Source organism: Pelophylax lessonae, assembly GCF_965119305.1.
Source record: "Pelophylax lessonae genome assembly, chromosome: 9".
In the NCBI taxonomy this organism is placed as follows: Eukaryota; Metazoa; Chordata; class Amphibia; order Anura; family Ranidae; genus Pelophylax; species Pelophylax lessonae.
In genome coordinates this window covers 12,868,203-12,893,494 of record NC_138776.1, presented here as the reverse complement: position 1 = coordinate 12,893,494, position 25,292 = coordinate 12,868,203, and the positions used below count along the sequence as shown (strand labels likewise).

Below are 25,292 nucleotides of genomic sequence, written 5' to 3'. Positions count from 1 at the left end.
CCCACTGAGACCAATAAGTGGGCACTATTCCTTCCACTGACACCAACGTTGAGGCACCATGTCTTCCACCGACAGTGGGGCATAATACCACATCAATCCTCCCACTGACCATATGCGCAATGTGATTTTTTTAATCCCATTGACCACCAAGACTGATGCAGCCCCGTGCTTGCCTTTATCTGGCCCTTGGGGCACTGTTACTCTAGCTGATACAAGGCACTATTCCTCCCACTGACACCAATGAGGAGGCACCATGTCTTCCACTGACACTGGGGCATAATACCTCCCACCAATACCAATCAAAAGGGCACTATACTCCTATAAACGACAGATGCTAGGTATTTTTATTCCCTCTGACCACCAAGCCTGAGGCATTGTCCACTCCCACTGATGCTACAGTCCACCCCCCCACACCCCCTAAGGTTTGATGGACAGTAAACTGGCCCTTTGATTAGAACGTTTGGAGGCCGTGATGTAGGTAACAAGACTTCCTGATAGATTTTCTGGTGGCTAATTGGTTTACTTGCAGATTTCCACCCCTTTTACCCCTTGACACAAAATATTCACAATACTCTAACATGCAAGGAAAGGATAGACAGGCAAAACGTACTAAACACTCGTAGCTTTGGACTTTAGCCAATAATGGAATGCATCCAACAATGGTGCGTCATTTTAGAGCACAAAATTCATAGGTGAAATGTGGACAGTGTAAGCAGACTTGGCTTCACATGGCATCAGTATATAAAAAATATATATATTTAAAACATACATATTGCTGCTTTATATGGATTACCAAGCAGCAAAATGCACATTATAAAGCATTTGTGAAACACAGAATATTGAACTGGAGTTTAGCTGGCTGCAGGATAGTTCCGAAATTTAAAATGCACACCATTCATCTCCATTATCCATTTAACACATACAGGTTTCCATGTACCTTCAACAGCTACTATCATTCTCAGAACAAGTTAGTCACTTTGTCAAATCAGCCTACAGGCTCCGTATAAAATAACATAACATAACCCCCCCCCCCCCCTATACACAATCATATTCACATACATGGCTTGTTTTCTTTTACATAAAAGTGCTAATCTACCCAAAACTAGTAAGTTAAGGGTTGGATTAGTACAGATTTTTAGATCTCTAGAACAGACCAGCCACACTCTCCCCAACCACTTCAAATATCCTGAACCCCCCCCCTACTGAGACGAGGTGACGGTTGTTATGCCACTGTTGTCCTAAACCAGCCATTCTCAACCTGGGTTCTTCCATTTGATTGTGCCCGCATGGTTCTGTGACCAACCAATCTCAACCAAGATCTGTGGGCTCCTCCAAAAGGTTGCTAGGAGTTGATTGAGCTCATTTATTGCCCTTCCATTTGATGGTGCCTGCATAGTTCTTGGGCCAACCATTCTCAACCAGCATTCTCTGTAACCCTAGGGCTCCTGCAGAGGTTTCTAGGGGTTCCCGACTGATTAAAACACTTAAATATGAGGTCAATCAGTCGGGAACCCCTAGAAACCTCTGCAGGAGCCCAGGGGTTCCCGACTGATTAAAACACTTAAATATGAGGTCAATCAGTCGGGAACCCCTAGAAACCTCTGCAGGAGCCCTAGGGTTCCACAGAATGCTGGTTGAGAACTATGCAGGCACCATCAAGGAAGGTAAAACACTTAAATATGAGGTCACCTTCCTTGATGGTGCCTGCATACGTTCTGGGGCCAATCATTCTCAACCAGGGTTCTCTGGAACCCTAAAGCTCCTCTAAAAGGTTGTTAGAACATGATTGCCCACCCTTCCATTTAACTGTGATCTACTTTCCCTTTGAAGGTGCCTGCATAGTTCTTGGGCCAACCATTCTCAACCAGGGTTCTTAAACCCTCAAGCTCCTCTAAAGGTTGTTAAAACCTTATTGATTGCCCACCCTTCCATTTAACGGTCATCTACATTTCCATTTGGGCCAACCATTCTCAACCAGGGTTCTGTGAAACCCTCAGGTTCCCCCAAAGGTTGCTAAGAGTTTTTTGAGCCGATTACTTGCCCATCTATTTAATGGTGATCCACCTTCAATTTGATGGTGCCTACCAGTCTCAACCAGGATCTGTGGAACCCGCAGGCTCCTCCAAAGGTTGCTAGGAGCCGATTGATTGTCCTTTCAGTTCAGTTATTTACCTTCAATTTGATGGTGCCTGTATAGTTCTGAGGCTAGTTCTGAGGCTAACCATTCTCAACCAGGATCTGTAGAACCCTCAGACTCCTCCAAAGGTTGCTAGGAATTGATTCAGCTGATTGATTGCCCGCCCTTCCATTTAATAATGCTTTACCTTCCATTTCATAGTGCCTGCATAGTTATGGGGCCAACCATTCTCAACCAGGGTTCTGTGGAAACCTTGGGTTCCTCCACAGGTTTCTAGGGGTTCCTTGAGCCCATTGATTCACTGCTCATTTCATGGTCCCAGAACTATGCAGGCAACAACAAATGGAAGGTAAGTCATTGTTAAAAGAGCAGTAAATCAATTAGCTCAAGGAACCCCTAAAACTCTATGGTGGAACCCTAGGGCTTCACAGAACACTAGTTAAGAATGTTTGGCCACAGAACCATCAAATGGAATTGCAATTAATTGGCTCCATCATCTAGAAACCTTTGGAGGAGCCCAATGGTAGTCCTACAGACCCCGGTTGAGAATGGCTGGTTTCAGAACTCTGTAGGCACCTACAAATGGAAGGTAAATCATCATTCTCAACTAGGGTTCTTCCAGAAGTTTCTAGGGATTCCATAAGCCAATTGATTGACCTCCCATTAAACCCCCGATTTACCTTCCATGTGGTGGTGTCTGCAAAGCCACTTGGCAGAGTCCACTGTAGAACATCAATTTTTTTTTAGTTGTCAGTAAAGGTGGCATTCTAAAAACCACTATAAAAAGGAGGGCCACCAATGTAAGCGCCATTTTTCCCCATTGACCCTCAATGAACTGGTTTTACCAGGCGTTCCCCAAGCCCTAAACCTTATTTCAAGGGTTCCTCTCTAGGGTAAAAAGGTTAAGAAAGGCTCCTCTCTAGGGTAAAAAGGGTAAGAAAGGCCCCTCTCTAGGGTAAAAAGGGTAAGAAAGGCTCCTCTCTAGGGTAAAAAGGGTAAGAAAGGCTGTCTTAGAGAGATAAAATAGGCGATGGATGAATCCGACACCAGCACCTATGAAAACCTACATGAAAGAGCTTTGAGTGGCACCCTAAGCGGAAGTGGTGACTCATCCCTTGACCCTCAGGGTTTCGGTGTGCGAATATACTCATTCAAAAAAGTGAGAGATGTGTAAACATAAAAAACGCCCAACCCATGTAGTATGGAAATAAGGAGTGGCTTCAGCTTCTGCTTCGCCACAAACCACGTCTTACACATTTCTCCTTGCCCATTGGGGCTTAGTCATAGGAGGTACCAAAACCTACATATTAAATCTGGGTTTATCGACCTTTTTCAAATTCTAAAGTATGTCTGCCACCAAAACGGCATACATACACGTCACATTGCGGGGTAATTGGAATTGCCTCCATGTGAAAACATGACTGGACCAATTCCAGGTACCAAGAAAATTCTAAACTCAAGGCTTCTCCATTGTACATGGACTTCTCCATCGCTGACCATTACATAGACTCCAGAAGAACTGGAACCCCACGGAACTTGCAGAACATCACATTAAACTTGTGTAACAAATTCTAACTGTATTAAAACCTTTAGGAACATGCATGTATTCTTTAGTATCCAGGAAATAGCTTGCTGGTTAAAAGTTTTTTTTGGTGTTAAAAATATAAAATGTAATAAAAAAAAAAAAAAAAGAACACCCATAAAACCAAAATGCTACAATACAACAACCCAGAGTTGGGTAGATGTCTACACAGGATTAGTTATGTCACAGCTTCTTTGTAACAGTTGTCCACAGGATAAAAACAAATTGCATATATACAAGTAAACAAAAAAAAAAAAAAAAAAATTAAAATCTAAAAAAAATAAAATAAAAAAAAAAAAAGACCACAAGATCTCCTGAAAGATGCAGAGATCGACCTCTTATATTGAAGTTTCTTGTGTAGATAACTGTTGTGCTCTTTTTAATTTTCCAGATCCCTATTAAACAAAAAGAAAGTAGAGAGAGTTTAAAGTATTTAAAGACAATAAATGTAATGACTGCTACAGGCTGCACCTCACCTGCTTTTTAGTCTTTTATATTATACACATCAATAAGATCCATAATTCAATAAGATCCATAATATGTAAATCTTATGAACCACTAGCTAACCAGGGAAATTTTTCACACATTAAAATCAGCATTTTTTTTTTTTTTTTTTGCAAGAAAATCACTTAACATCCCCATTATAATACTAAAAAAAAAAAAAACAAAAAAAAAACATGTTATATATATATAAAAAAATGTGAGGGGTGTACTAACTTTTGAGAGATACTGCATATGTATGTACAGTGTGTGTCTTGTCTGTATATATATATTTATTATACAGACAGACACACACTGTACATACACATGCAGTATCTCTCAAAAGTTAGTACACCCCTCACATTTTTGTAAATATTTTATTCTATCTTTTCATGTGACAACACTGAAGAAATGACACTTTGCTACAATGTAAAGTAGTGAGTGTACAGCTTGTATAACAGTGTAAATTTACTGTCCCCTCAAAATAACTCAACACACAGCCATTAATGGCTAAACTGCTGGCAACAAAAGTGAGTACTTTATTAAAAAAAAAAATTAATTAAATTCAAAAAAGTGTATTTTTTCCAAAAAAATGAGTTTGTAAGACCGTCGCTGTAACTCTAAACTGGTACCTATGGAGATTTTTTAAGTACTGTAATTCCCTCCTCCCGTTTTTGTCCCCCCTCCCTTCTTTCTCACCCTTCCTTTCTGCGCTGATGCCTAACAACTCTGTCTCTAATTTCAGGCATTTATATATGAATCTCCTGAGGAAGCGAGCATTGCCTTGTGAAACGCGTAGAGAAATTTATCATATATAAATTTACACCTTGGATTGTCAGTCTTACTTTGATTTATGTAACCATGGAAACCCATGCATATATGTACCTATGTCTATCAGAATTATTTTTAATTGTATGTACCTCAGTGTTTAAAATTGAATACATTTTGTACATTTTATACCTTGTGCTTTGTCTCTTACAAAGTCCCTTGGGCATTCCTCTTTTTGTATAAGTCCTGTAGTTTGTCGTCATTCCACGAGTGTGCGCAATTTTTAACCGTAACATGTTAGGTATCCATTTACTCAATGTGACAGCTTTCACATTATACAAACTAGCTTTAGTTAGTTTACTGTCTCGTTCTTTTTAAATGCAACAAAATGTATTTTTTCACGAAAAAAATCGTGAAAATACCACGTGACAAACCGCCATTTTATTCTCCAGAGTTTTTGCTATATATATATATATATACATACACACTGATTTTAACATGCTATAGAATTGGGACTGGTCCTTAAAGAGGAGTTCCGCCCCCCCAGGGAAAAAAATTAAAAAAGTCAGCAGCTGCAAATCCTGTAGCTGATGACTTTTAAATATTAGAGACTTACCTGTCCAGGGTTCTCGCGATGTCGGAACCCGCAGCCGATTTTTGTATTGGCTCTCGGGTGCTGCCGCCGCTATTCAGGGTGAGGAAACCCGGCGTTCTATCAGAACAGCGCTACCTATCAGATTCTGCAACCTGAAGTGACGTTCGGATGGGAACTTACTGCGCGTGCGCCATGCGTTTCAACATGGCCGCTATGCGTTCCAAAAGGTTTCCTAATGTGACAGAACATGAAGCAGTGGCGGACATCTTCTTACACCCATGCAAGTCCTGAATTTTACATTTATTTTACCAGTAAACTCACCTTCTATACTGAAATAGACAATTTCACCACAACTGAGTGAAATAGTCTATTCCACTATATTATCAGTTTGTCGCTGAGCAGTGAGGGGTGTACCAAGATGGCCGTCGCCACCTTCTACCTGCAGGTTTCTCGCTATACTTACTATAATACAAATTTAAAGTGTAATACAAAGATTATAAGGTGAGTTTACTGCTAAAATAAAATCCTATTCTCTTAAGTTCATTGACGGACGCAGTTCTCTCTGATTCATATCAGTAGGGTTATACTGCCCCCTACAGGAGTAGGACACTAGGCAGGACAAATATCTGGCTACACCTATGGGCAGTCCCGGAGGGTACACCCTCTCTCTTCCTGCATAGGATGTCAGTTTTGTATCAAAGCAGTGTCAGAAAGTAATACCAACCCAACTCAAAATAGAGGGGTGAGTACTGCGTCCGTCAATGAACTTAAGAGAAAAGGATTTTACGGTAAGTCAAAAATACAGTTTTCTCCATCGTTCATTGACGGACGCAGTTCTCTCCGATTCATATCAGTAGGGACGTCCCAAAGCAGTGCCATAAAATGACGGGTGGGAACAGCAGAAAAGAACAAGTCCCCAAGGCCAAACACAGCCAACCAGGCAACATAGGACTCATCAGAACAAAAGAGGAGGCCCACCTGAAAGCAAACAGTAAACACCCTCAAGGAAGGCCAAAAGCCCTCCAAACAGCAGCCAGCAAAAAACCTTGCGACCGAAAAAGAGGCATCTGCAGATGCCAGCACATCCACCTCATAAAACGTAGCAAAGGTGTGAACAAACGACCAGGTAGTCATCTTATAACCAGAAGCACAGATGCCTGTATGGCCGAAAGCCCAGGAAGCACTAGGCGCCCAAGTAGAAAGTGCCGAAACAGGGAAAGGTAGGACATGACCCATAAATGAAGAAGCCTGCACCATCGACTGTCCGATTCACCTGGAAAGAGTCGCAGCAGACACAGGCAGCCCTGTCCTTGGGCCATCCGTGAGCACAGAGAGCGAACCTGACTATGGGAAGACTCAGTCGCCAAGTACCCCTCGAGTGCCCAAACTCCATCCAGAGTATGCAGCGCACATCCCGTAGGATAAGGGGGCCCAGGACACAAGATGGCAACACAATGGCCCCGTGCAAGTGAACACTAAAAACCACCTTCGGAGGGAAAGGACGGATCCGGACGAAGTACCACCTAGCCCCATGAACCAACAGATAGGGACAATGACGCCAGTGCCGACACCCCGTGAGCAGAAAGACAGCAACCAAGGCCACCTTCTGCAATAAGGTAAGCCGGGATACCCACGATATTCGCAAAGGTGGGTCTGGAAGAACCGACTGCACCAACCAAGGTCCCCAGTTGGCGACGGAGGTCGCACCGGAAGAACCAAGTGTCGCACCCCCTGGAAAAGTTACGCACCAAGGAACGGGAGGCCAACAGCCTGTGGAATAAAAATTATCAAAGCCAAACCTGACCCTTGACAGTACTCAAGGCCAACTTTTGATCAATCCCCCCGTTGAAGGAAGCCAAGATCCGGCCACTGAGCAAGAGCGAGTCCAAGAAGACTCACCACGCAATACGCGACTTTCTCATGTGATGAAAAAAATCATCATAGAAGACGCTTCCCACACTTTACGCAGGGTGGGAATTACCAAAGCAGACAACCCCCCGTTATTTGACACCTGGCTTACAACAGCCAAGCGGGTAAGCTGTCGAACGTAAAGCCGGACGGGAGATCGGGCCCAGAGAGAAGAAACCCAAGGAGCGTCAGCGGCAAGCCTGACCAGGTCGCCGTACCAAGCTCGGCGAGGCCATTTTGGAGCCACGAGAATGACTGAAATCCCTGCCGCCTCAATCCTGCGAAGGATTCTTGGCAGCAACGGATTCTTGGCAGCAACGGGAGAGGAGGAAAGGCAGACAGCAGCCGACACTGACCTTGGCCCATCTGCAAGCACTCTCGCAGGACCATCCCGGCGTCAGCCTTGCACAGGTGACCACGCCAAACATCTCAGCATCAAACATGTTGAACCTAGCGAACCTGTTCTTGCCCATGACAGAACCCATGAGGCCACCATTGCACCCGCCAGAGGGTCCCGGGAGCGGGCCACGACCTCTGCACTATCCTGTAGATGCGATGCCAACAGGCCCATGTCCGGAGTGCCCCCAAATGAAGGCACAACTGCTGGAACGACTCCGGATGAAGGGACCATTGCCCTGCATCCAGGGCCTGTCGACTGAGGCAAACCGCCTACCAATTGTGTTGTTTCCCCCCTGGAAAGGGAACAGCGGATAGAGCCTGAACAAGGAGCTCTGCCCAACGAAGAAACATCACTTCCAAGGCAGCAAGAACACTTTTGGTGCCCCCATGGTGAATGACACAAGCCACAGTCGCCGGCATAGTCAATTGAAAGTGCACCGGACAGCTGCAGGTGCCCGATCCAGTGAACAAGACAAAGCTGGAATGCTCTCAGCCCCAGGACAATAAGCGGTAACCTGGATCCTCCAGGGACCATACTCCCGAAGCAGAAAAACTGCCGAGGACTCCCCACCCGGACAAGCTTGCATCCATGGTGACAATTGTCCAGTAGATGGGGAGGAAGGATTCCAGAGCAAGACTCCCCGGGAACCCGGCCCAGCCGGATCCGCAAGTCCAGAGAGTTTGGATTCCAGTCACCTTCAAGAAGGAGTGCCTCCTGGGGGTTCCCAAGAGGGATTGAGCGAAAAGGACCATCTTGAAAAACACCACCATCAGTCCCAGAACTCGCATGCAGGTCCAAAGGGAAGACCATGTGCGGAACAGCAACAGTCGACCGCAGTCTAAAGTGCCAAGAGTCTTGACCCCGGAGGGAGAAACACCCTGACCGAGGATGAGTCCAAAGTCAGACTCAGAAAGTCCAGTCTCATGGAAAGGACCAGGGATGATTTCTGAAGGTTCAGAAAAAAACTGGCATCCTATGCAGGAAGAGAGAGGGTGTACCCTCCGGGACAGGCCATAGGCGTAGCCAGAACTTTTTCCTGCCTAGTGTCCTACTTCTGTAAGTGGCAGTATAACCCTACTGATATGAATCAGAGAGAACTGCGTCCGTCAATGAACGATAGAGAAATTCAAGACTTGCGTGGGTGTAAGAAGATGTCCGCCTCTGCTTCGTGTTCTGTCACATTAGGAAACCTATTGAAACGGCATGGCGGCCCAGTTGGAACGGCATGGCGCATGCACAGTAAGTGGTTCTCATCTAAATGTCACTGCCAGTTGCAGAATCTGATAGCTAGCGGTATTCTGATAGAACCCCGGCAGTGAAGCCTTTCGGCTTCACAGCTGGTTCCCTACTGCACACGCGCAAAGCACACTGCGCTTTCTAAATTGGCCCGGTGGCGGAGAAAAGGGGCAGAACTTCCGAGGGACAGCGCCGCGGCACTGTCTCTTGGAAGTGGGGAAGGGTACAGAAAGGTAGGAAAGAAGCATATAAGTGGAAGCTCCACTTTTGGGTGGAACTCCGCTTTAAGTGGTAAAAAGACAGTAATAAGGGAGTGTATGGAGGTCGGGGGATGGGGAACAGGAAACCGGATTTGGTTTTGGGCTTGAATCCACCACAGTGCACAGGAAAAGATGGAAGTACAAAGAAGGAAATGACTTTAATCATCAGCTAACCTCTTTCCTGAGCCGATTCTCCTGGAAGTCCCCTGAAAGCTTCACCTTCGACCGGGAGAAGTACAGAAGTGCCGGGGAATCCTGGGGTGACTGTAGGGAGAAAATATCATCATTATAATTCATCACAAATCTATGACTGCAATCAAAGCCACTAAGATTATCCTATGGATCTGATATAAAAGTATCCCATACCCCATGCATGCGCAGTATGCAGACAGCCACTTCCATACACCTCAATGCAATGCACAGGTAAGCAGAGGAATGCACATTGAGGAATGGGGAATGGCAGAGCCCTGACATGAGCGGATGTTGGGTATTTCCATGTGTGAAATGTGGTTTTCCCCGTGGAGTGCAGTCAGCGGCGCTAACTATTCCACAATAAATGTGCAAAACTGCAACAACCCCCCCACACTCTTTACATCAATTACAATACCTGCTACTAGTGTTAAAATAAAAATAATAAATATATAAAGTGCTTCTGCAAAGCAAAAAACAGTGCTAATTATTTCATAACAAATACACCAATCACTCTTCACATCTAATGTAATATTGCTAGAGATTATATATATATTTACAGTATATTAGAGATCGACCGATTATCGGAAACAATGATATATTGGGTGCCGATATGCACTTTCCCAGATATATCTGTATCAGCGTTTGGATTTACTGATATTTTCATGACTTCATTCCGTATGTTGCGCGCACACGTTCTGCCTTCTAACACCGCCTCCCACGCCTGCGCGCCCATACGTGACGCCATTTCACCGCACGCTGCACTCAAGACCACCTCCCACAGCCTCGTGTTACAGCCAGCTGCAGTCCGGTCACGCTGCCAGCCATCAATCCAGCCACAGGCCCTGGCCTCAGTCACCCACCACAACAGGGTGCCAGACCAGCGAGCAAGCAACCAGCTACCCAGATGATACCAAGCCACCCACCGCCATCATGACCAGTGTTCCAGCAGGCCAGCTACCCGCCACAACAGGCCAGGGTGAGTAACACCAAGCCAGCCACCCACACAACAGGGCGATCCCAAGACAACCACCCACCAGTGTTCCAGCAAGACAGCCACCCACCAGTGTTTCTGCAAGCCATCCACCCATAACAGGGTGACACCAAAGCAAGCCAGCCAGCCACTAGTGTTCCTGCAAGCCATCCACCCATAACAGGGTGACACCAAAGCAAGCCAGCCAGCCACTAGTGTTCCTGCAAGCCATCCACCCATAACAGGGTGACACCAAAGCAAGCCAGCCAGCCACTAGTGTTCCTGCAAGCCATCCACCCATAACAGGGTGACACCAAGCAAGCAAACCAGGCACCACAGACTGTTCCTGAAAGCCAGCCACCAATAACAAGGTGACACCAGTCACCAAGCCAGCCACCCATAACAGGGTGACACCAAGCCAGTCAGCCTAAACAAGTGTTCCTGCAAGCCAGCCACCCATAACCGGGTGACACCAAGCCAGCCAGCCTAAACAAGTGTTCCTGCAAGCCAGCCACCCATAACAGGGTGACACCAAGCCAGCCAGCCTAAACAAGTGTTCCTGCAAGCCAGCCACCCATAACCGGGTGACACCAAGCCAGCCAGCCACCACAGTGTTCCTGCAAGCCAGTCACCCATAACAGGGTGACACCAAGCCAGCCACCACAGTGTTCCTGCAAGCCAGCCAGCCATAACAGGGCGACACCAAGCCATCCAACCAGTGACCACAGACTGTTCCTGAAAGCCAGCCATCAATAACAAGGTGACACCAGTCACCAAGCCAGCCACCCATAACAGGGTGACGCCAGCAAGCCACCACAGTATTCCGGCAAGCAAGCCACCCACAACAGAGTGACACCAAGCCAGCCACACTGCCAGGCATCAGCCACCAACCCACAACAGGGTGCCAGCATCCGCAGCAACTTCAGCAAGCCATTTATTTTATCTTTTTTGTGTCTTTCAAGTTGAAATGGAGATGGATGAGGAGAGGAAAAGTAAAACTATGGTCTGGGACTATTTCTCATCTCAACCTTCTCCAGGAAAAGCAGCAGTGTGCAACACATGTACAAACAACATAAGCATAGGATCAGTAACTGCAAAAAACAAAAATACGTCAAATCTTTGAGCCCATCTAAGAGTTCATCATATTGAATAGTATCATGCAGCACAGAAAAAACAAAATGAATATCAATGTGATTTTGATTCAATACCTCCTCCACTATCCCAGGCAACAATAACAGATATGTTTGAGAAAAAAAAACAGGTGTCACTGTCTAGATTCAGATGGAAGGATGATCCCAACTGCTGGACAGAGTAATCACAGAGATGATTGTCACTGATAACCAGCAATTTACAATGGTGTCTGACTCAGGATTTCTGCGGTTGATGTCCATACTTGAGCCAAGCTACACACTGAAGAGTGAAAAGTATTATCGAACTGAAATGCTGGCAAAGCTTTACCAAAAGGTAGTTAAGTAAAGGCTATGCTGCAACCAGAGAATGCTGGCAACTCACTCATTCATGGGAGGAATAGTGCCCCATCATTGGTGTCAGTGGGAGGAATAGTGCCCCATCATTGGTGTCAGTGGAAGGAATAGTGCCCCATCATTGGTGTCAGTGGAAGGAATAGTGCCCCATCATTGGTGTCGGTGGGAGGAATAGTGCCCCATCATTGGTGTCAGTGGGAGGAATAGTGCCCCATCATTGGTGTCAGTGGGAGGAATAGTGCCCCATCATTGGTGTCAGTGGGAGGAATAGTGCCCCATCATTGGTATCAGTGGGAGGAATAGTGCCCTATCATTGGTGTCAGTGGGAGGAATAGTGCCCCATCATTGGTGTCAGTGGGAGGAATAGTGCCCCACCATTGGTGTCGGTGGGAGGAATAGTGCCCCACCATTGGTGTCGGTGGGAGGAATAGTGCCCCATCATTGGTGTCGGTGGGAGGAATAGTGCCCCATCATTGGTGTCAGTGGGAGGAATAGTGCCCCATCATTGGTATCAGTGGGAGGAATAGTGCCCCATCATTGGTGTCAGTGGGAGGAATAGTGCCCCATCATTGGTATAAGTGGGAGGAATAGTGCCCCATCATTGGTGTCAGTGGGAGGAATAGTGCCCCATCATTGGTATCAGTGGGAGGAATAGTGCCCCATCATTGGTGTCAGTAGGAGGAATAGTGCCCCATCATTGGTGTCAGTAGGAGGAATAGTGCCCCATCATTGGTGTCAGTGGGGAAATAGTGTCCTATTGTTGTCTATGACAGGAATATTGCCTCAAGAGCTGGATAAAAGTAAGCAAAGAGCCACAGCAGGCCCCTGAGCCAGTTTGGTGACCACATCTCCATATCAATATATCTACACACTTTTTCTGCTCCAGGGTTTGGTATATATATATACACACACACACACACACACACATACATACACTGACTTTTTGAAAACTTACAAATTTCAGGTTTTCTTTAACTTGCGATCCATGTGAGGAGAGCGGTGGGGATATCGTCCGGCTCTTCTTTTCAGATGCCACCTGTCCGCCTAATACTTTGCGCTAGTCAAATAGAAAAAAACAATAAATAACTAAAAATACTAGAATAAAACACTATACAAATAAAAAGTTTTCCTTCCATGAGAATGATAAATGGTAGGAAATCATTTGAGACAAATCTTAGAAGTAGAAGTGAGAGGTCTCAGGAATCCAATGAAGAACGTTCTCCATCCACAACTGAAAGGTCACGGAATAGCAGAGATCCTTCCATAGGAGAGCCGCCCATGGTAAAAACTCTTCAGTTCCCAAGGTTCTTTAAGACCCATTATACAAATTGGGGAGAGCAGAGCCAGGTGGACTTGAATCTGGATTTTGGTGGCTTTTAGAGACAGAACTTCACTACGGCGTCTATATTTCTAGCATTATTCCTCGGTCTCAGGAGGACTTTGGAGATCCATCATTCACTTGTCCTGTAATAAGACCGTACATTCCTGGTGGCCAACCTGCGGTCCAAGGGCTACATGTGGCCCTTTCATATTGGATGTGTGGCCTCCAGCAGTCTGTAGTGGGAACATTGATTAGGATATGATCTCAGCCAGCCTCATACAACATCTTCCCAGTTCCCTATTGTCTTCCGCAGCATCCCCACATCCAACAAGGCCTGGATTCTTTCCTGGGTGTACATAATATAACTGGGTACTAATATTTATAGGTAAAGTTGATCCAGGGAATATCTGATTGCCTCTCGGGGGATCAGGAAGGAATTTTTTCCTATGCTGTAGTAAATTGGATCATGCTTTGCTGGGGGGTTTTCACCTTCCTCTGGATGAACTGCGGGTATAGGATTGTGTATATGGGATTGTATGGTTGGTTTTTTTTCCCTTTTATTGGTCGAACTAGATGGACTTGTGTCTTAACCTGACCATGTATATGTATCCTGTCCTTACTCTCTGACCCTCATTTCTTCTATCAGCTCTGCAGTCTCTGACACTCCTCTCCAGCATTATATATATATATATATATATATATATATATATATATATATATACACACACGTATGTATGTATGTATGTATGTATATATATATATATATATATATATATATATATACATACATACATACATATACATACAGTGGGTACGGAAAGTATTCAGACCCCCTTAAATTTTTCACTCTTTGTTATATTGCAGCCATTTGCTAATTTGCTAAAATCATTTAGGTTCATTCTTCTTCCTCATGAATGTACACATAGCACCCCATACTGACAGAAAAACACAGAATTGTTGACATTGTTGCAGATTTATTAAAAAAGAAAAACTGAAATATCACATGGTCCTAAGTATTCAGACCCTTTGCTGTGACACTCATATATTTAACTCAGGTGCTTTCCATTTCTTCTGATCATCCTTGAGATGGTTCTACACCTTCATTTGAGTCCAGCTGTGTTTGATTATACTGATTGGACTTGATTAGGAAAGCCACACACCTGTCTATACAAGACCTTCCAGATCACAATGCATGTCAGAGCAAATGAGAATCATGAGGTCAAAGGAACTGCCTGAAGAGCTCAGAGACAGAATTGTGGCAAGGCACAGATCTGGCCAAGGTTACAAAAAGATTTCTGCTGCACTTAAGGTTCCTAAGAGCACAGTGGCCTCCAAAATCCTCAAATGGAAGACGTTTGGGACGACCAGAACCCTTCCTAGAGCTGGCCGTCCGGCCAAACTGAGCTATCGGGGGAGAAGAGCCTTGGTGAGAGAGGTAAAGAAGAACCCAAAGATCACTGTGGCTGAGCTCCAGGGATGCAGTCAGGAGATGGGAGAAAGTTGTAGAAAGTCAACCATCACTGCAGCCCTCCACCAGTCGGGGCTTTATGGCAGAGTGGCCCGACGGAAGCCTCTCCTCAGTGTAAGACACATGAAAGCCCGCATGGAGTTTGCTAAAAAACACCTGAAGGACTCCAAGATGGTGAGAAATAAGATTCTCTGGTCTGATGAGACCAAAATAGAACTTTTTGGCCTTAATTCTAAGCGGTATGTGTGGAGAAAACCAGGCACTGCTCATCACCTGTCCAATACAGTCCCAACAGTGAAGCATGGTGGTGGCAGCATCATGCTGTGGGGGTGTTTTTCAGCTGCAGGGACAGGACGACTGGTTGCAATCGAGGGAAAGATGAATGCGGCCAAGTACAGGGATATCCTGGACAAAAACCTTCTCCAGAGTGCTCTGGACCTCAGACTGGGCCGAAGGTTTACCTTCCAACAAGACAATGACCCTAAGAACACAGCTAAAATAACGAAGGAGTGGCTTCACAACAACTCTGTGACTGTTCTTGAATGGCCCAGCCAGAGCCCTGACTTAAACCCAATTGAGCATCTCTGGAGAGACCTAAAAATGGCTGTCCACCAACGTTTACCATCCAACCTGACAGAACTGGAGAGGATCTGCAAGGAGGAATGGCAGAGGATCCCCAAATCCAGGTGTGAAAGACTTGTTGCATCTTTCCCAAAAAGACTCCTGGCTGTATTAGATCAAAAGGGGGCTTCTACTAAATACTGAGCAAAGGGTCTGAATACTTAGGACCATGTGATATTTCAGTTTTTCTTTTTTAATAAATCTGCAACAATGTCAACAATTCTGTGTTTTTCTGTCAGTATGGGGTGCTATGTGTACATTCATGAGGAAGAAGAATCAACTTAAATGATTTTAGCAAATTAGCAAATGGCTGCAATATAACAAAGAGTGAAAAATTTAAGGGGGTCTGAATACTTTCCGTACCCACTGTGTATATATATATATATATATATATATATATATATATATATATATATATATATATATATATATATATAGCGGCCCTTTGGTGATGTCAGGGGTTGCATCCAGAGCAAATCACATCAATAATAGATGTCTTTCTATAGAAAGTGTAGTATGCAATTCATTACATGACCACCAGAGGGAGGAAGAGCACAAAATGAAAATACATTTTGTTTGCAGAAAAAAAAAAAAAAAAGGATACAAAAAATAAATACATGAATACAATGCACTCCTGGAGGACATTTTATGGATGGAGTCATACATTTATCATGGATGTAATTATTTAATTCTATGTTCTTGTTTTCCACATGTATCATTTTTTATACACATACAGATTTTATATTATATATATATATATATATATATATACACACACACACACACACACACACACACACACACACACACACACACACACCTATTAGTCTATATATATATATATTTTTTTTTTTAAAAGAGTGGCAATCACGGGTCTTAAAAGGTGAACAAGGAGGAGTGTATACATTGTATTTGAAAAGAAAAAAAGTTGCTGCACTTCAAACAGCAGAACTTTACCTTAATCATTCCACTGAAAGAACGTGAGCGAGTGTGTCTAATTCCAGCAGTGACGTCTGGGGTTCCTGGATTATTTTTATTGAACTAAAAAAAAAAAAAATAGCTGTATTAAATATTACATGTAAACCTGTAGCCTGCCAATTGTTTCTTATTATTTAATGATACACTGTATATAGAAAAAAAAATAATACATATATATACACATATACATACACACACACAGTAAACCCCCCTACATTGCTTGGGTTATGTTCCAGACCCACCCGCAATAAGTGAAAATCCGTGAGATAGAAAGACCCCATTTTATACTCTCTAGGCGTGATTTTTTTAACTTTCACTGTACTTTTAAAAGCATTTTAAGGTCTTTAACTTCTTCCGGTCCGCGCTATAGCCGAAAGACGGCTACATCGAATTTCCGGGAGGCCGTCTTTATAGGGCCTCCCAGTAAGACGCTCCCCGCACACTCCCGCGAGCGCGCATCGGGGAAAATCGTGTCGGTCGTGTCCCTTGGACACAGCCAATCACAGATCGTGGCGAATGGCCAATCACAGCGGCCATTTACCACGTGATCGGACCGTGCAATGAGAGATGATCTTATATTTAAAACATATGAGATCATCTCTCATCGCCAGCTCTCCTTCCTCACACAGAGACTGCAGTGTGAGGAAGAGCAGAGCGGATCAGCCGTTCGGGGACACAGAAAAAAATGTAATCAGGGCACTGATCATCAGTGCCCTGATTACACAAGAGGTAAATAAAATACAATAAGTGCCCACCATCAGTGCCCACAGTGCCCCCCATCAGTGCCCATAGTGCTGCCAGTCAGTGCCCATCAGTGCCTGCTCATCTAGGCACTGATGAGCACTGACTGGCAGCACTATGGGCACTGAGTGTGGGCACTGATGGTGCTGCCCATCAGTGCTGATCAGTGCCCCCCATCAGTGCCCATAGTGCTGCCAGTCAGTGCCCATCAGTGCCTGCTCATCTAGGCACTGATGAGCACTGACTGGCAGCACTATGGGCACTGATGGTGCTGCCCATCAGTGCACATCAGTGCCACCCATCAGTGCTCATCAGTGCCACCCGTCAGTGCCCAGCAGTGCCGCCTCTCAGTGCCGCCTATCAGTACCTCCTCATAAGTGCCACCTCATCAGTGCCCATCAGTGGCGCCTCATCAGCGCACATCAGTGAAGGAGAAAAATGTATTTATTTTTCAAAATTGATTTGCAGAAAATAAAAAAAACTTTTTTCAAAATTTTCTATTTTTCTTTTTTTTTGTAAGAAATAAAAAACTCAGAGGTAAATAAATACCACCAAAAGAAAGCTCTATTTGTGTGAAAAAAAATGATAAAAATTTCATATGGGTACAGTGTTGTATGACCGCGCAATTGTCATTCAAAGTGTGAGAGCGCTGAAAGCTGAAAATTGGCCTGGGCAGGAAGGGGGTGAAAGTGCCCGGTAGGCAAATGGTTAAAAACACTTTTAAAAAACAATAGAAACTCATTTAACAAGAGCGATGGAAAACACAAAAATATTGAATTAGCAATAATTTCATTAATAAAACAATAGAAATAGGTCTCATAGAAATAAAACCGCAAAATACCGGGACCACGAAGACTGAACCGCAACATAACAGGGGGTCACTGTATACATATACAAACACACTGCTCAAAATAATTTAAGGAACACTTTTTAATCAGAGTGAAGCATCCAGTCAATTAAATTCCTGGGATATTAATCTGGTCAGTTAAGTAGCAGAGGGGGTTGTTAATCTGTTTCAGCTGCTTTGGTGTTAATTAAATTAACAGGGGCACTAGATGGGCAACAATGAGACAACCTCCAAAACAGGAATGGTTTTACAGGTGGAGGCCACTGATATTTTTTTCCCCTACTCATCTTTTCTGACTGTTCTTCTCTAGTTTTGCATTTGGCTGGGGTCAGTGTCACTACTGGTAGGATGAGGAGATACCTGGACCCTATAGAGGCTGCACAGGCAGTCCAACTCCTCCAGGATGGCTCATCAATACGTGTCATTGCCAGAAGGTTTGCTGTGTCTCCCAGCACAGTCTCAGGAGCATGGAGGAGATTCCAGGAGACAGACAGTTACTCTAGGAGAGCTGGACAGGGCCATAGAAGGTCCTCAACCCATCAGCAGGACCGGTATCTGCTCCTTTGTGTAAGGAGGAACAGGATGAGCACTGCCAGAGCCCTACAAAATGACCTCCAGCAGGACACTGGTGTGAATGTCTCTGACCAAACAATCAGAAACAGACTTCATGAGGGTGGCCTGAGGGCCCGACATCCTCTAGTGTGCCCTGTGCTCACTGCCCGGCACTGTGGAGCTCGATTGGCATTTGCCATTGAACACCAGAATTGGCAGCTCCACCACTGGCACCCTGTGCTTTTCACAGATGAGAGCAGGTTCACCCTGAGCACATGTGACAGACATGAAAGGGTCTGGAGAAGCCGTGGAGAATGTTACGCTGCCTGTAACATCGTTCAGCATGACCGGTTGGGTGGTGGGTCAGTGATGGTCTGGGAAGGCATATCCATGGAGGGACGCACAGACCTCTACAGGCTAGACAATGGCACCCTGACTGCCATTAGGTATCGGGATGAAATTCTTTGACCCATTGTCAGACCCTACACTGGTGCAGGGGGTCCTGGGTTCATCCTGGTGCAGGACAATGCCCGGCCTCATGTGATGAGAGTATGCAGCCAGTTCCTGGAGGATGAAGGAATTGATACCATTGAATGGCCCCCCCACTCACCTGACCTAAATCCAATAGAACACCTCTGGGACATTATGTTTCGGTCCATCTGACACCGCCAGGTTGCACCTCAGTCTGTTCAGGAGCTCAGTGATGCCCTGGTCCAGATCTGGGAGGAAATACCCCAGGACACCATCCGTCGTCTCATTAGGAACATGCCCAGATGTTGTCAGCCATGCATACAAGCACGTGGGGGCCATACACACTACTGAGGACCATTCTGAGTTGCTGCAATGAAATTTCAGCAAAATGGACTCGCCTGCTGCATCGTTTTTTTTCACTTTGATTTTTGGGGTGTCTTTGAATTCAGCCCTCTGTAGGGTGATAATTTTCATTTCCATCAAACGATGTGGCATCCTTTCCTTCCTAACACATTACCCAGTCCCTACCAGTATAGATCCTAACACATTACCCAGTCCATACCAGTATAGATCCTAACACATTACCCAGTCCATACCAGTATAGATCCTAACACATTACCCAGTCCATACCAGTATAGATCCTAACACATTACCCAGTCCATACCAGTATAGATCCTAACACATTACCCAGTCCATACCAGTATAGATCCTAACACATTACCCAGTCCATACCAGTATAGATCCTAACACATTACCCAGTCCATACCAGTATAGATCCTAAAACATTACCCAGTCCATACCAGTATAGATCCTAACACATTACCCAGTCCATACCAGTATAGATCCTAACACATTACCCAGTCCATACCAGTATAGATCCTAACACATTACCCAGTCCATACCAGTATATATCCTAACACATTACCCAGTCCATACCAGTATAGATCCTAACACATTACCCAGTCCATACCAGTATAGATCCTAACACATTACCCAGTCCATACCAGTATAGATCCTAACACATTACCCAGTCCATACCAGTATAGATCCTAACACATTACCCAGTCCATACCAGTATAGATCCTAACACATTACCCAGTCCATACCAGTATAGATCCTAACACATTACCCAGTCCATACCAGTATATATCCTAACACATTACCCAGTCCATACCAGAATAGATCCTAACACATTACCCAGTCCATACCAGTATTGATCCTAACACATTACCCAGTCCATACCAGTATAGATCCTAACACATTACCCAGTCCTTACCAGTATAGATCCTAACCCATTACCCAACAGTTTGCACCTGGTGGTGAACCCTCTGTAGTGTGTGTGTGTGTACAGTCAGGTCCATAAATATTGGGACTGACACAATTCTAATCTTTTTGGCTCTATACACCACCACAATGGATTTGAAATGAAACAAACAAGATGTGCTTCAACTGCAGACTTTCAGCTTTAATTTGAGGGTATTTACATCCAAATCAGGTGAAAGGTGTAGGAATTACAACAGTTTGTATATGTGCCTCACACTTTTTAAGGGACCAAAAGTAATGGGACAATTGGCTGCTCAGCTGTTCCATGGCCAGGTGTGTGTTATTCCCTCATTATCCCATTTACAAGGAGCAGATAAAAGGTCCAGAGTTCATTCCAAGTGTGCTATTTGCATTTGGAATCTGTTGCTGTCAACTCTCCATATGAGATCCAAAGAGCTGTCACTATCAGTGAAGCAAGCCATCATTAGGCTGAAAAAACAAAACAAACCCATCAGAGTATCTAGATAGCAAACTTAAAAAGAAAGAACGCACCGGTGAGCTCAGCAACACCAAAAGACCCGGAAGACCACGGAAAACAACTGTGGTGGATGAACTAAGAATTCTTTCCCTGGGGAAGAAAACACCCTTCACAACAGTTGGCCAGATCAAGATCACTCTCCAGGAGGTAGGTGTAGGTGCGCCAGATCAAGATCACTCTCCAGGAGGTAGGTGTATGTGTGTCAAAGTCAACAATCAAGAGAAGACTTCACCAGAGTGAATACAGAGGGTTCACCACAAGATGTAAACCATTGGTGAGCCTCAAAAACAGGAAGGCCAGATTAGAGTTTGCCAAACAACATCTAAAAAAGCCTTCACAGTTCTGGAACATCCTATGGACAGATGAGACCAAGATCAACTTGTACCAGAGTGATGGGAAGAGAAGAGTATGGAGAAGGAAAGGAACTGCTCATGATCCAAAGCATACCACCTCATCAGTGAAGCATGGTGGTGGTAGTGTCATGGGGTGGGCATGTATGGCTGCCAATGGAACTGGTTCTCTTGTATTTATTGATGTGACTGCTGACAAAAGCAGCAGAATGAATTCTGAAGTGTTTCGGGGAATATTATCTGCTCATATTCAGCCAAATGCTTCAGAACTCATTGGACGGCGCTTCACAGTGCAGATGGACAATGACCCGAAGCATACTGCGAAAGCAACCAAAGAGTTTTCCAAGTATTAAAAAAGTGAAAAATGGATTTTTGTAAGAACTTACCGTAAAATCCTTTTCTCTTAAGCTCATTGACAGACGTAGTCTTCTTGATTCTCAAGAGCTGGGTTATGTTGTCTCCGCAGGAGTAGGACTAGGCAGAATGACAAAACGTTCTGGCTCCACCTTAGGGGCAGTCCCTGAGGGTATATCCTCCCTCTCTCTGCTACAGGGAATCAGTTCTGTTTAAAGCAGTACAGAGAATTTAACCCAACCCAACTCAATGATAGAGGGGCGGGTACTACGTCTGTCAATGAGCTTAAGAGAAAAGGATTTTACGGTAAGTTCTTACAAAAATCCATTTTTCTCTATCGCTCATTGACAGACGTAGTCTTCTTGATTCTCAAGAGCTGGGACATCCAGAAGCAGTGCCACAAATGAGGGGTGGGATTGACAAAATCAAATCCAATCTAGAAGGCCCAACCGGTGCCAAACTAGAAGTTTTAAAGGCTCATTATAAACAAAGAATGAGACTAAAGAAAAATTTTCCAACGGAAAAAAACCCTCGAGGTAGACCACTGGTCTCCTCAAATTGCGGCCTGCAAAACCTTGCGGCCAAACGAGGCATCAGACGATGCCATTACATCAACTTTATAATGTTTAGTAAAGGTATGCACCGACGACCAGGTAGCCGCCTTGCACACCTGGACCACTGACGCCTGATGGCGAAAGGCCCATGACGCACTAAGTGCCCGAGTGGAGTGCGCCTTAACAGGGAACGGGGGCTCCCGACCCTTAATAGAATAAGCCTGTACTACCGTCTGTCTGATCCATCTGGAAATGGTCGCGGCAGATGCAGGCAACCCCTTTTTGGGTCCATCTGGGATCACAAAAAGTGAATCCGTCTTGCGAAACGAGTCTGTCGTTTTCAAGTATACCCTGATCGCCCGGACCACATCCAAGGAGTGTAACGCAAACTCCCGAGGATGACTGGGCTTAGGACACAGGGAAGGTAATACAATTTCTTCATTCAGATGAAATTCTGAAACCACTTTTGGTAGGAAGGATGGATTCGGACAAAGAACCACCTTATCTCTATGAACCACCAGATATGGTGAACGACAAGATAATGCGGCCAGTTCTGACACCCTGCGTGCAGAAGTAATAGCCACCAAGAAGGCCACCTTCTGGGACAACGTGGGTAGAGGAATCTCCCTAATATCTTCAAAGGGAGGTTTCTGAAGAACCGACAACACTAAATTAAGATCCCAGGGGGGTAACGGCGCGTGCACTGGCGGAGCCAGATGTCGCACCCCCTGGATGAAATTCCGCACCAAGGAATGAGTAGCCAAAGGCTTCTGAAAGAAGATGGCTAATGCTGAGACCTGACCCTAGTACTCAAGGCCAGTTTCTGCTCAACCCCTTGTTGCAGAAAAGCCAATATTCGACTAATCGAATAAGACCGAGGACGGAACCCCAAAGGTTCACACCATGCAATGTAGGACTTCCATGTGCGATGATAAATCTTTCTGGAAGTCGCTTTCCTTGCTTCAACTAGAGTAGGAATAACTGAAGCTGACAAACCTTTGTCCTTCAGCACCTGGGTCTCAATAGCCAGGCCGTTAAAGCCAGCGATCGTAAAGCAGGATGGAAGATCGGTCCCTGAGACAGTAGATCCTCCCTGAGAGGAAGTCTCCATGGGACGTCCACCACCAGTCTGACCATGTCGGCGTACCAAGCTCGACGAGGCCAGTCCGGAGCTACCAGGATTACTGGGATTCCTTCCTCCTCTATTCTGCGAAGAAGTCTTGGCAGTAACGCGAGAGGAGGGAAGGCATCTATTAGCTGGTATTGCCCCCACGGGGCGATCAGTGCGTCTGCGGTTTCTGCTAGAGGATCGCGGGAGCGAGCCACGAATCTCTGAACTTTCCTGTTGAATCGTGATGCCAACAGATCCACATCCGGGGTGCCCCACCGTAGGCACAACTGGTGGAAAACGTCTGGATGGAGGGACCATTCCCCCTGATCCAGGGTCTGACGGCTGAGATAATCTGCCTGCCAATTCTCCACCCCCGGAATGAACACCGCAGAGATTGCTGGAACAAATCGTTCCGCCCAGTGAAGAATGCAAGCCACTTCTTTGGCCGCTCGGACACTCTTGGTGCCCCCCTGGTGATTGACATAAGCCACGGCCGTGGCATTGTCCGACTGGATCCGAACCGAGCTGCCCTGGAGCTGCTCGGTCCAGTGAATCAGACAAAGTCTGATCGCTCTCAGTTCCAATACATTTAATCGGTAACCTGGATTCTTCCGGGGACCAAAGTCCCTGGACAGATAACTGACCGAGAATTCCTCCCCATCCGGATAGACTGGCATCCGTGGTCACTGTCGTCCAATATATTGGCAGAAATGACTTTCCCTGGCTGAGCATCGGAGACCGAAGCCACCATACCAGAGACTCTCTGGTCTGTTTGCTCAATCGGATCTGATTGTCCAGGGATTCCGGATTCCGATTCCATCTGAGAAGAATCTCTTGCTGAAGAATTCGGGTATGGGACTGGGCAAATGGGACTGCTTCGAACGAAGCCACCATCAACCCCAGAACCCTCATGCAAGTCCGAAGGGAAGACCAGCTGTTGGACAGTAACAACTGGACTGCAGATTGAATCTTTCGGAGTTTCCCTACCGGAAGAAAAACTCTTGTCCTGACTGTGTCTAGAATTAGACCCAGATATTCGAGCCTCTGGGTGGGAACCAGAAATGACTTTTGCTGGTTCACCAGCCACCCGAATTCCTGTAAAGAAATCATAGTAATTTCTATGTTTTGTAGCAAGGTCTGAGGAGACTCTGCATGAGGCAGAAGATCGTCTAGGTAACCTAGAATCGATATACCTCTTTGGCGCAGAAGTGCCAACATTGGGGCCAACACCTTTGTGAAGACCCGCGGAGCCGTGGCGAGACCGAAAGGTAACGCCACAAACTGATAGTGGTTCTCCTCTACGGAAAAGCGTAGAAAACGCTGATGTCCTGCGAAAATGGGAATGTGAAGATAGGCGTCCTTGATGTCTATGGACGCTAGGACATCCCCTGGATGCAGGAAGGCTGCTACCGTGCGAATGGACTCCATTCTGAATCTTCTTATGTTGACGAAAGAATTGAGTGCTCTTAAGTCCAGAATTGGACGCACTTTGCCCTCTTTCCTGGGTATTGTAAACAGGTTTGAATAAAAACCCTTGAAACCGTTCTGTCCAAAGAACGTGGACTACCACTCCTTGTTGTAGTAAATCTGTGACTGCTCTCCGCAGATCTTCTAAACGATCTGCGGATAGTCGGATATTGGAAGGGAAGAATCGCGCCGGTGGGAGAGATCGAAACTCGATCTTGTACCCTGACCTTATGACTTCGCAAACCCATTTGTCCGGGATTCTGGAAAGCCATGGATCCGGGAACCGGCGAAGACGTCCCCCCACCCCAGTTATGGGTGGGGGCGCACCTTCAGGCTTTGGATGGTTTATCTTCAGGTCTGGAGGGGGCGGGCTTTTGCTTGCCCGACCAACGACCCCTGACGCCTCCTGCAGGAGCTTTGGAGGACTTAGTTTTTTCACCCGCTGGACGAAAAAACCTCTTGTGAGCAGAAAAAGAAGGCCCTCGTCTTTGACGAGTTCCTCTACCTTTAAAATTTTGCGGTAAAAAGGTGCTTTTTCCACCGGTGAGATCCTTAATGATCTCATCTAAGTTGGCTCCAAATAGACGCTCTCCTGAAAAGGGGATATTAGCCAATGCTTTTTTGGAACCTTGGTCGGCTAACCA

General features: G+C 45.4%; 1 protein-coding gene across 1 annotated transcript in view; it reads right to left on the bottom strand.

Moving 5' to 3' along the window:
• Nucleotides 1-9,531: 9,531 nt before the first annotated feature.
• Nucleotides 9,532-25,292, bottom strand: part of ARHGAP19 (Rho GTPase activating protein 19) — a gene marked incomplete at its 3' end in the record, with an annotated part of 92,545 nt that continues 76,784 nt past the window's right edge. Inside the window, exons 9-11 of the mRNA XM_082268791.1 lie at nt 16,380-16,463; nt 12,968-13,069; nt 9,532-9,630 (exon numbers count right to left, since the gene is read on the bottom strand). Coding sequence (XP_082124917.1) covers nt 9,532-9,630; nt 12,968-13,069; nt 16,380-16,463 — 285 coding nt within the window. The remainder of the gene's footprint in view (nt 9,631-12,967; nt 13,070-16,379; nt 16,464-25,292) is intronic.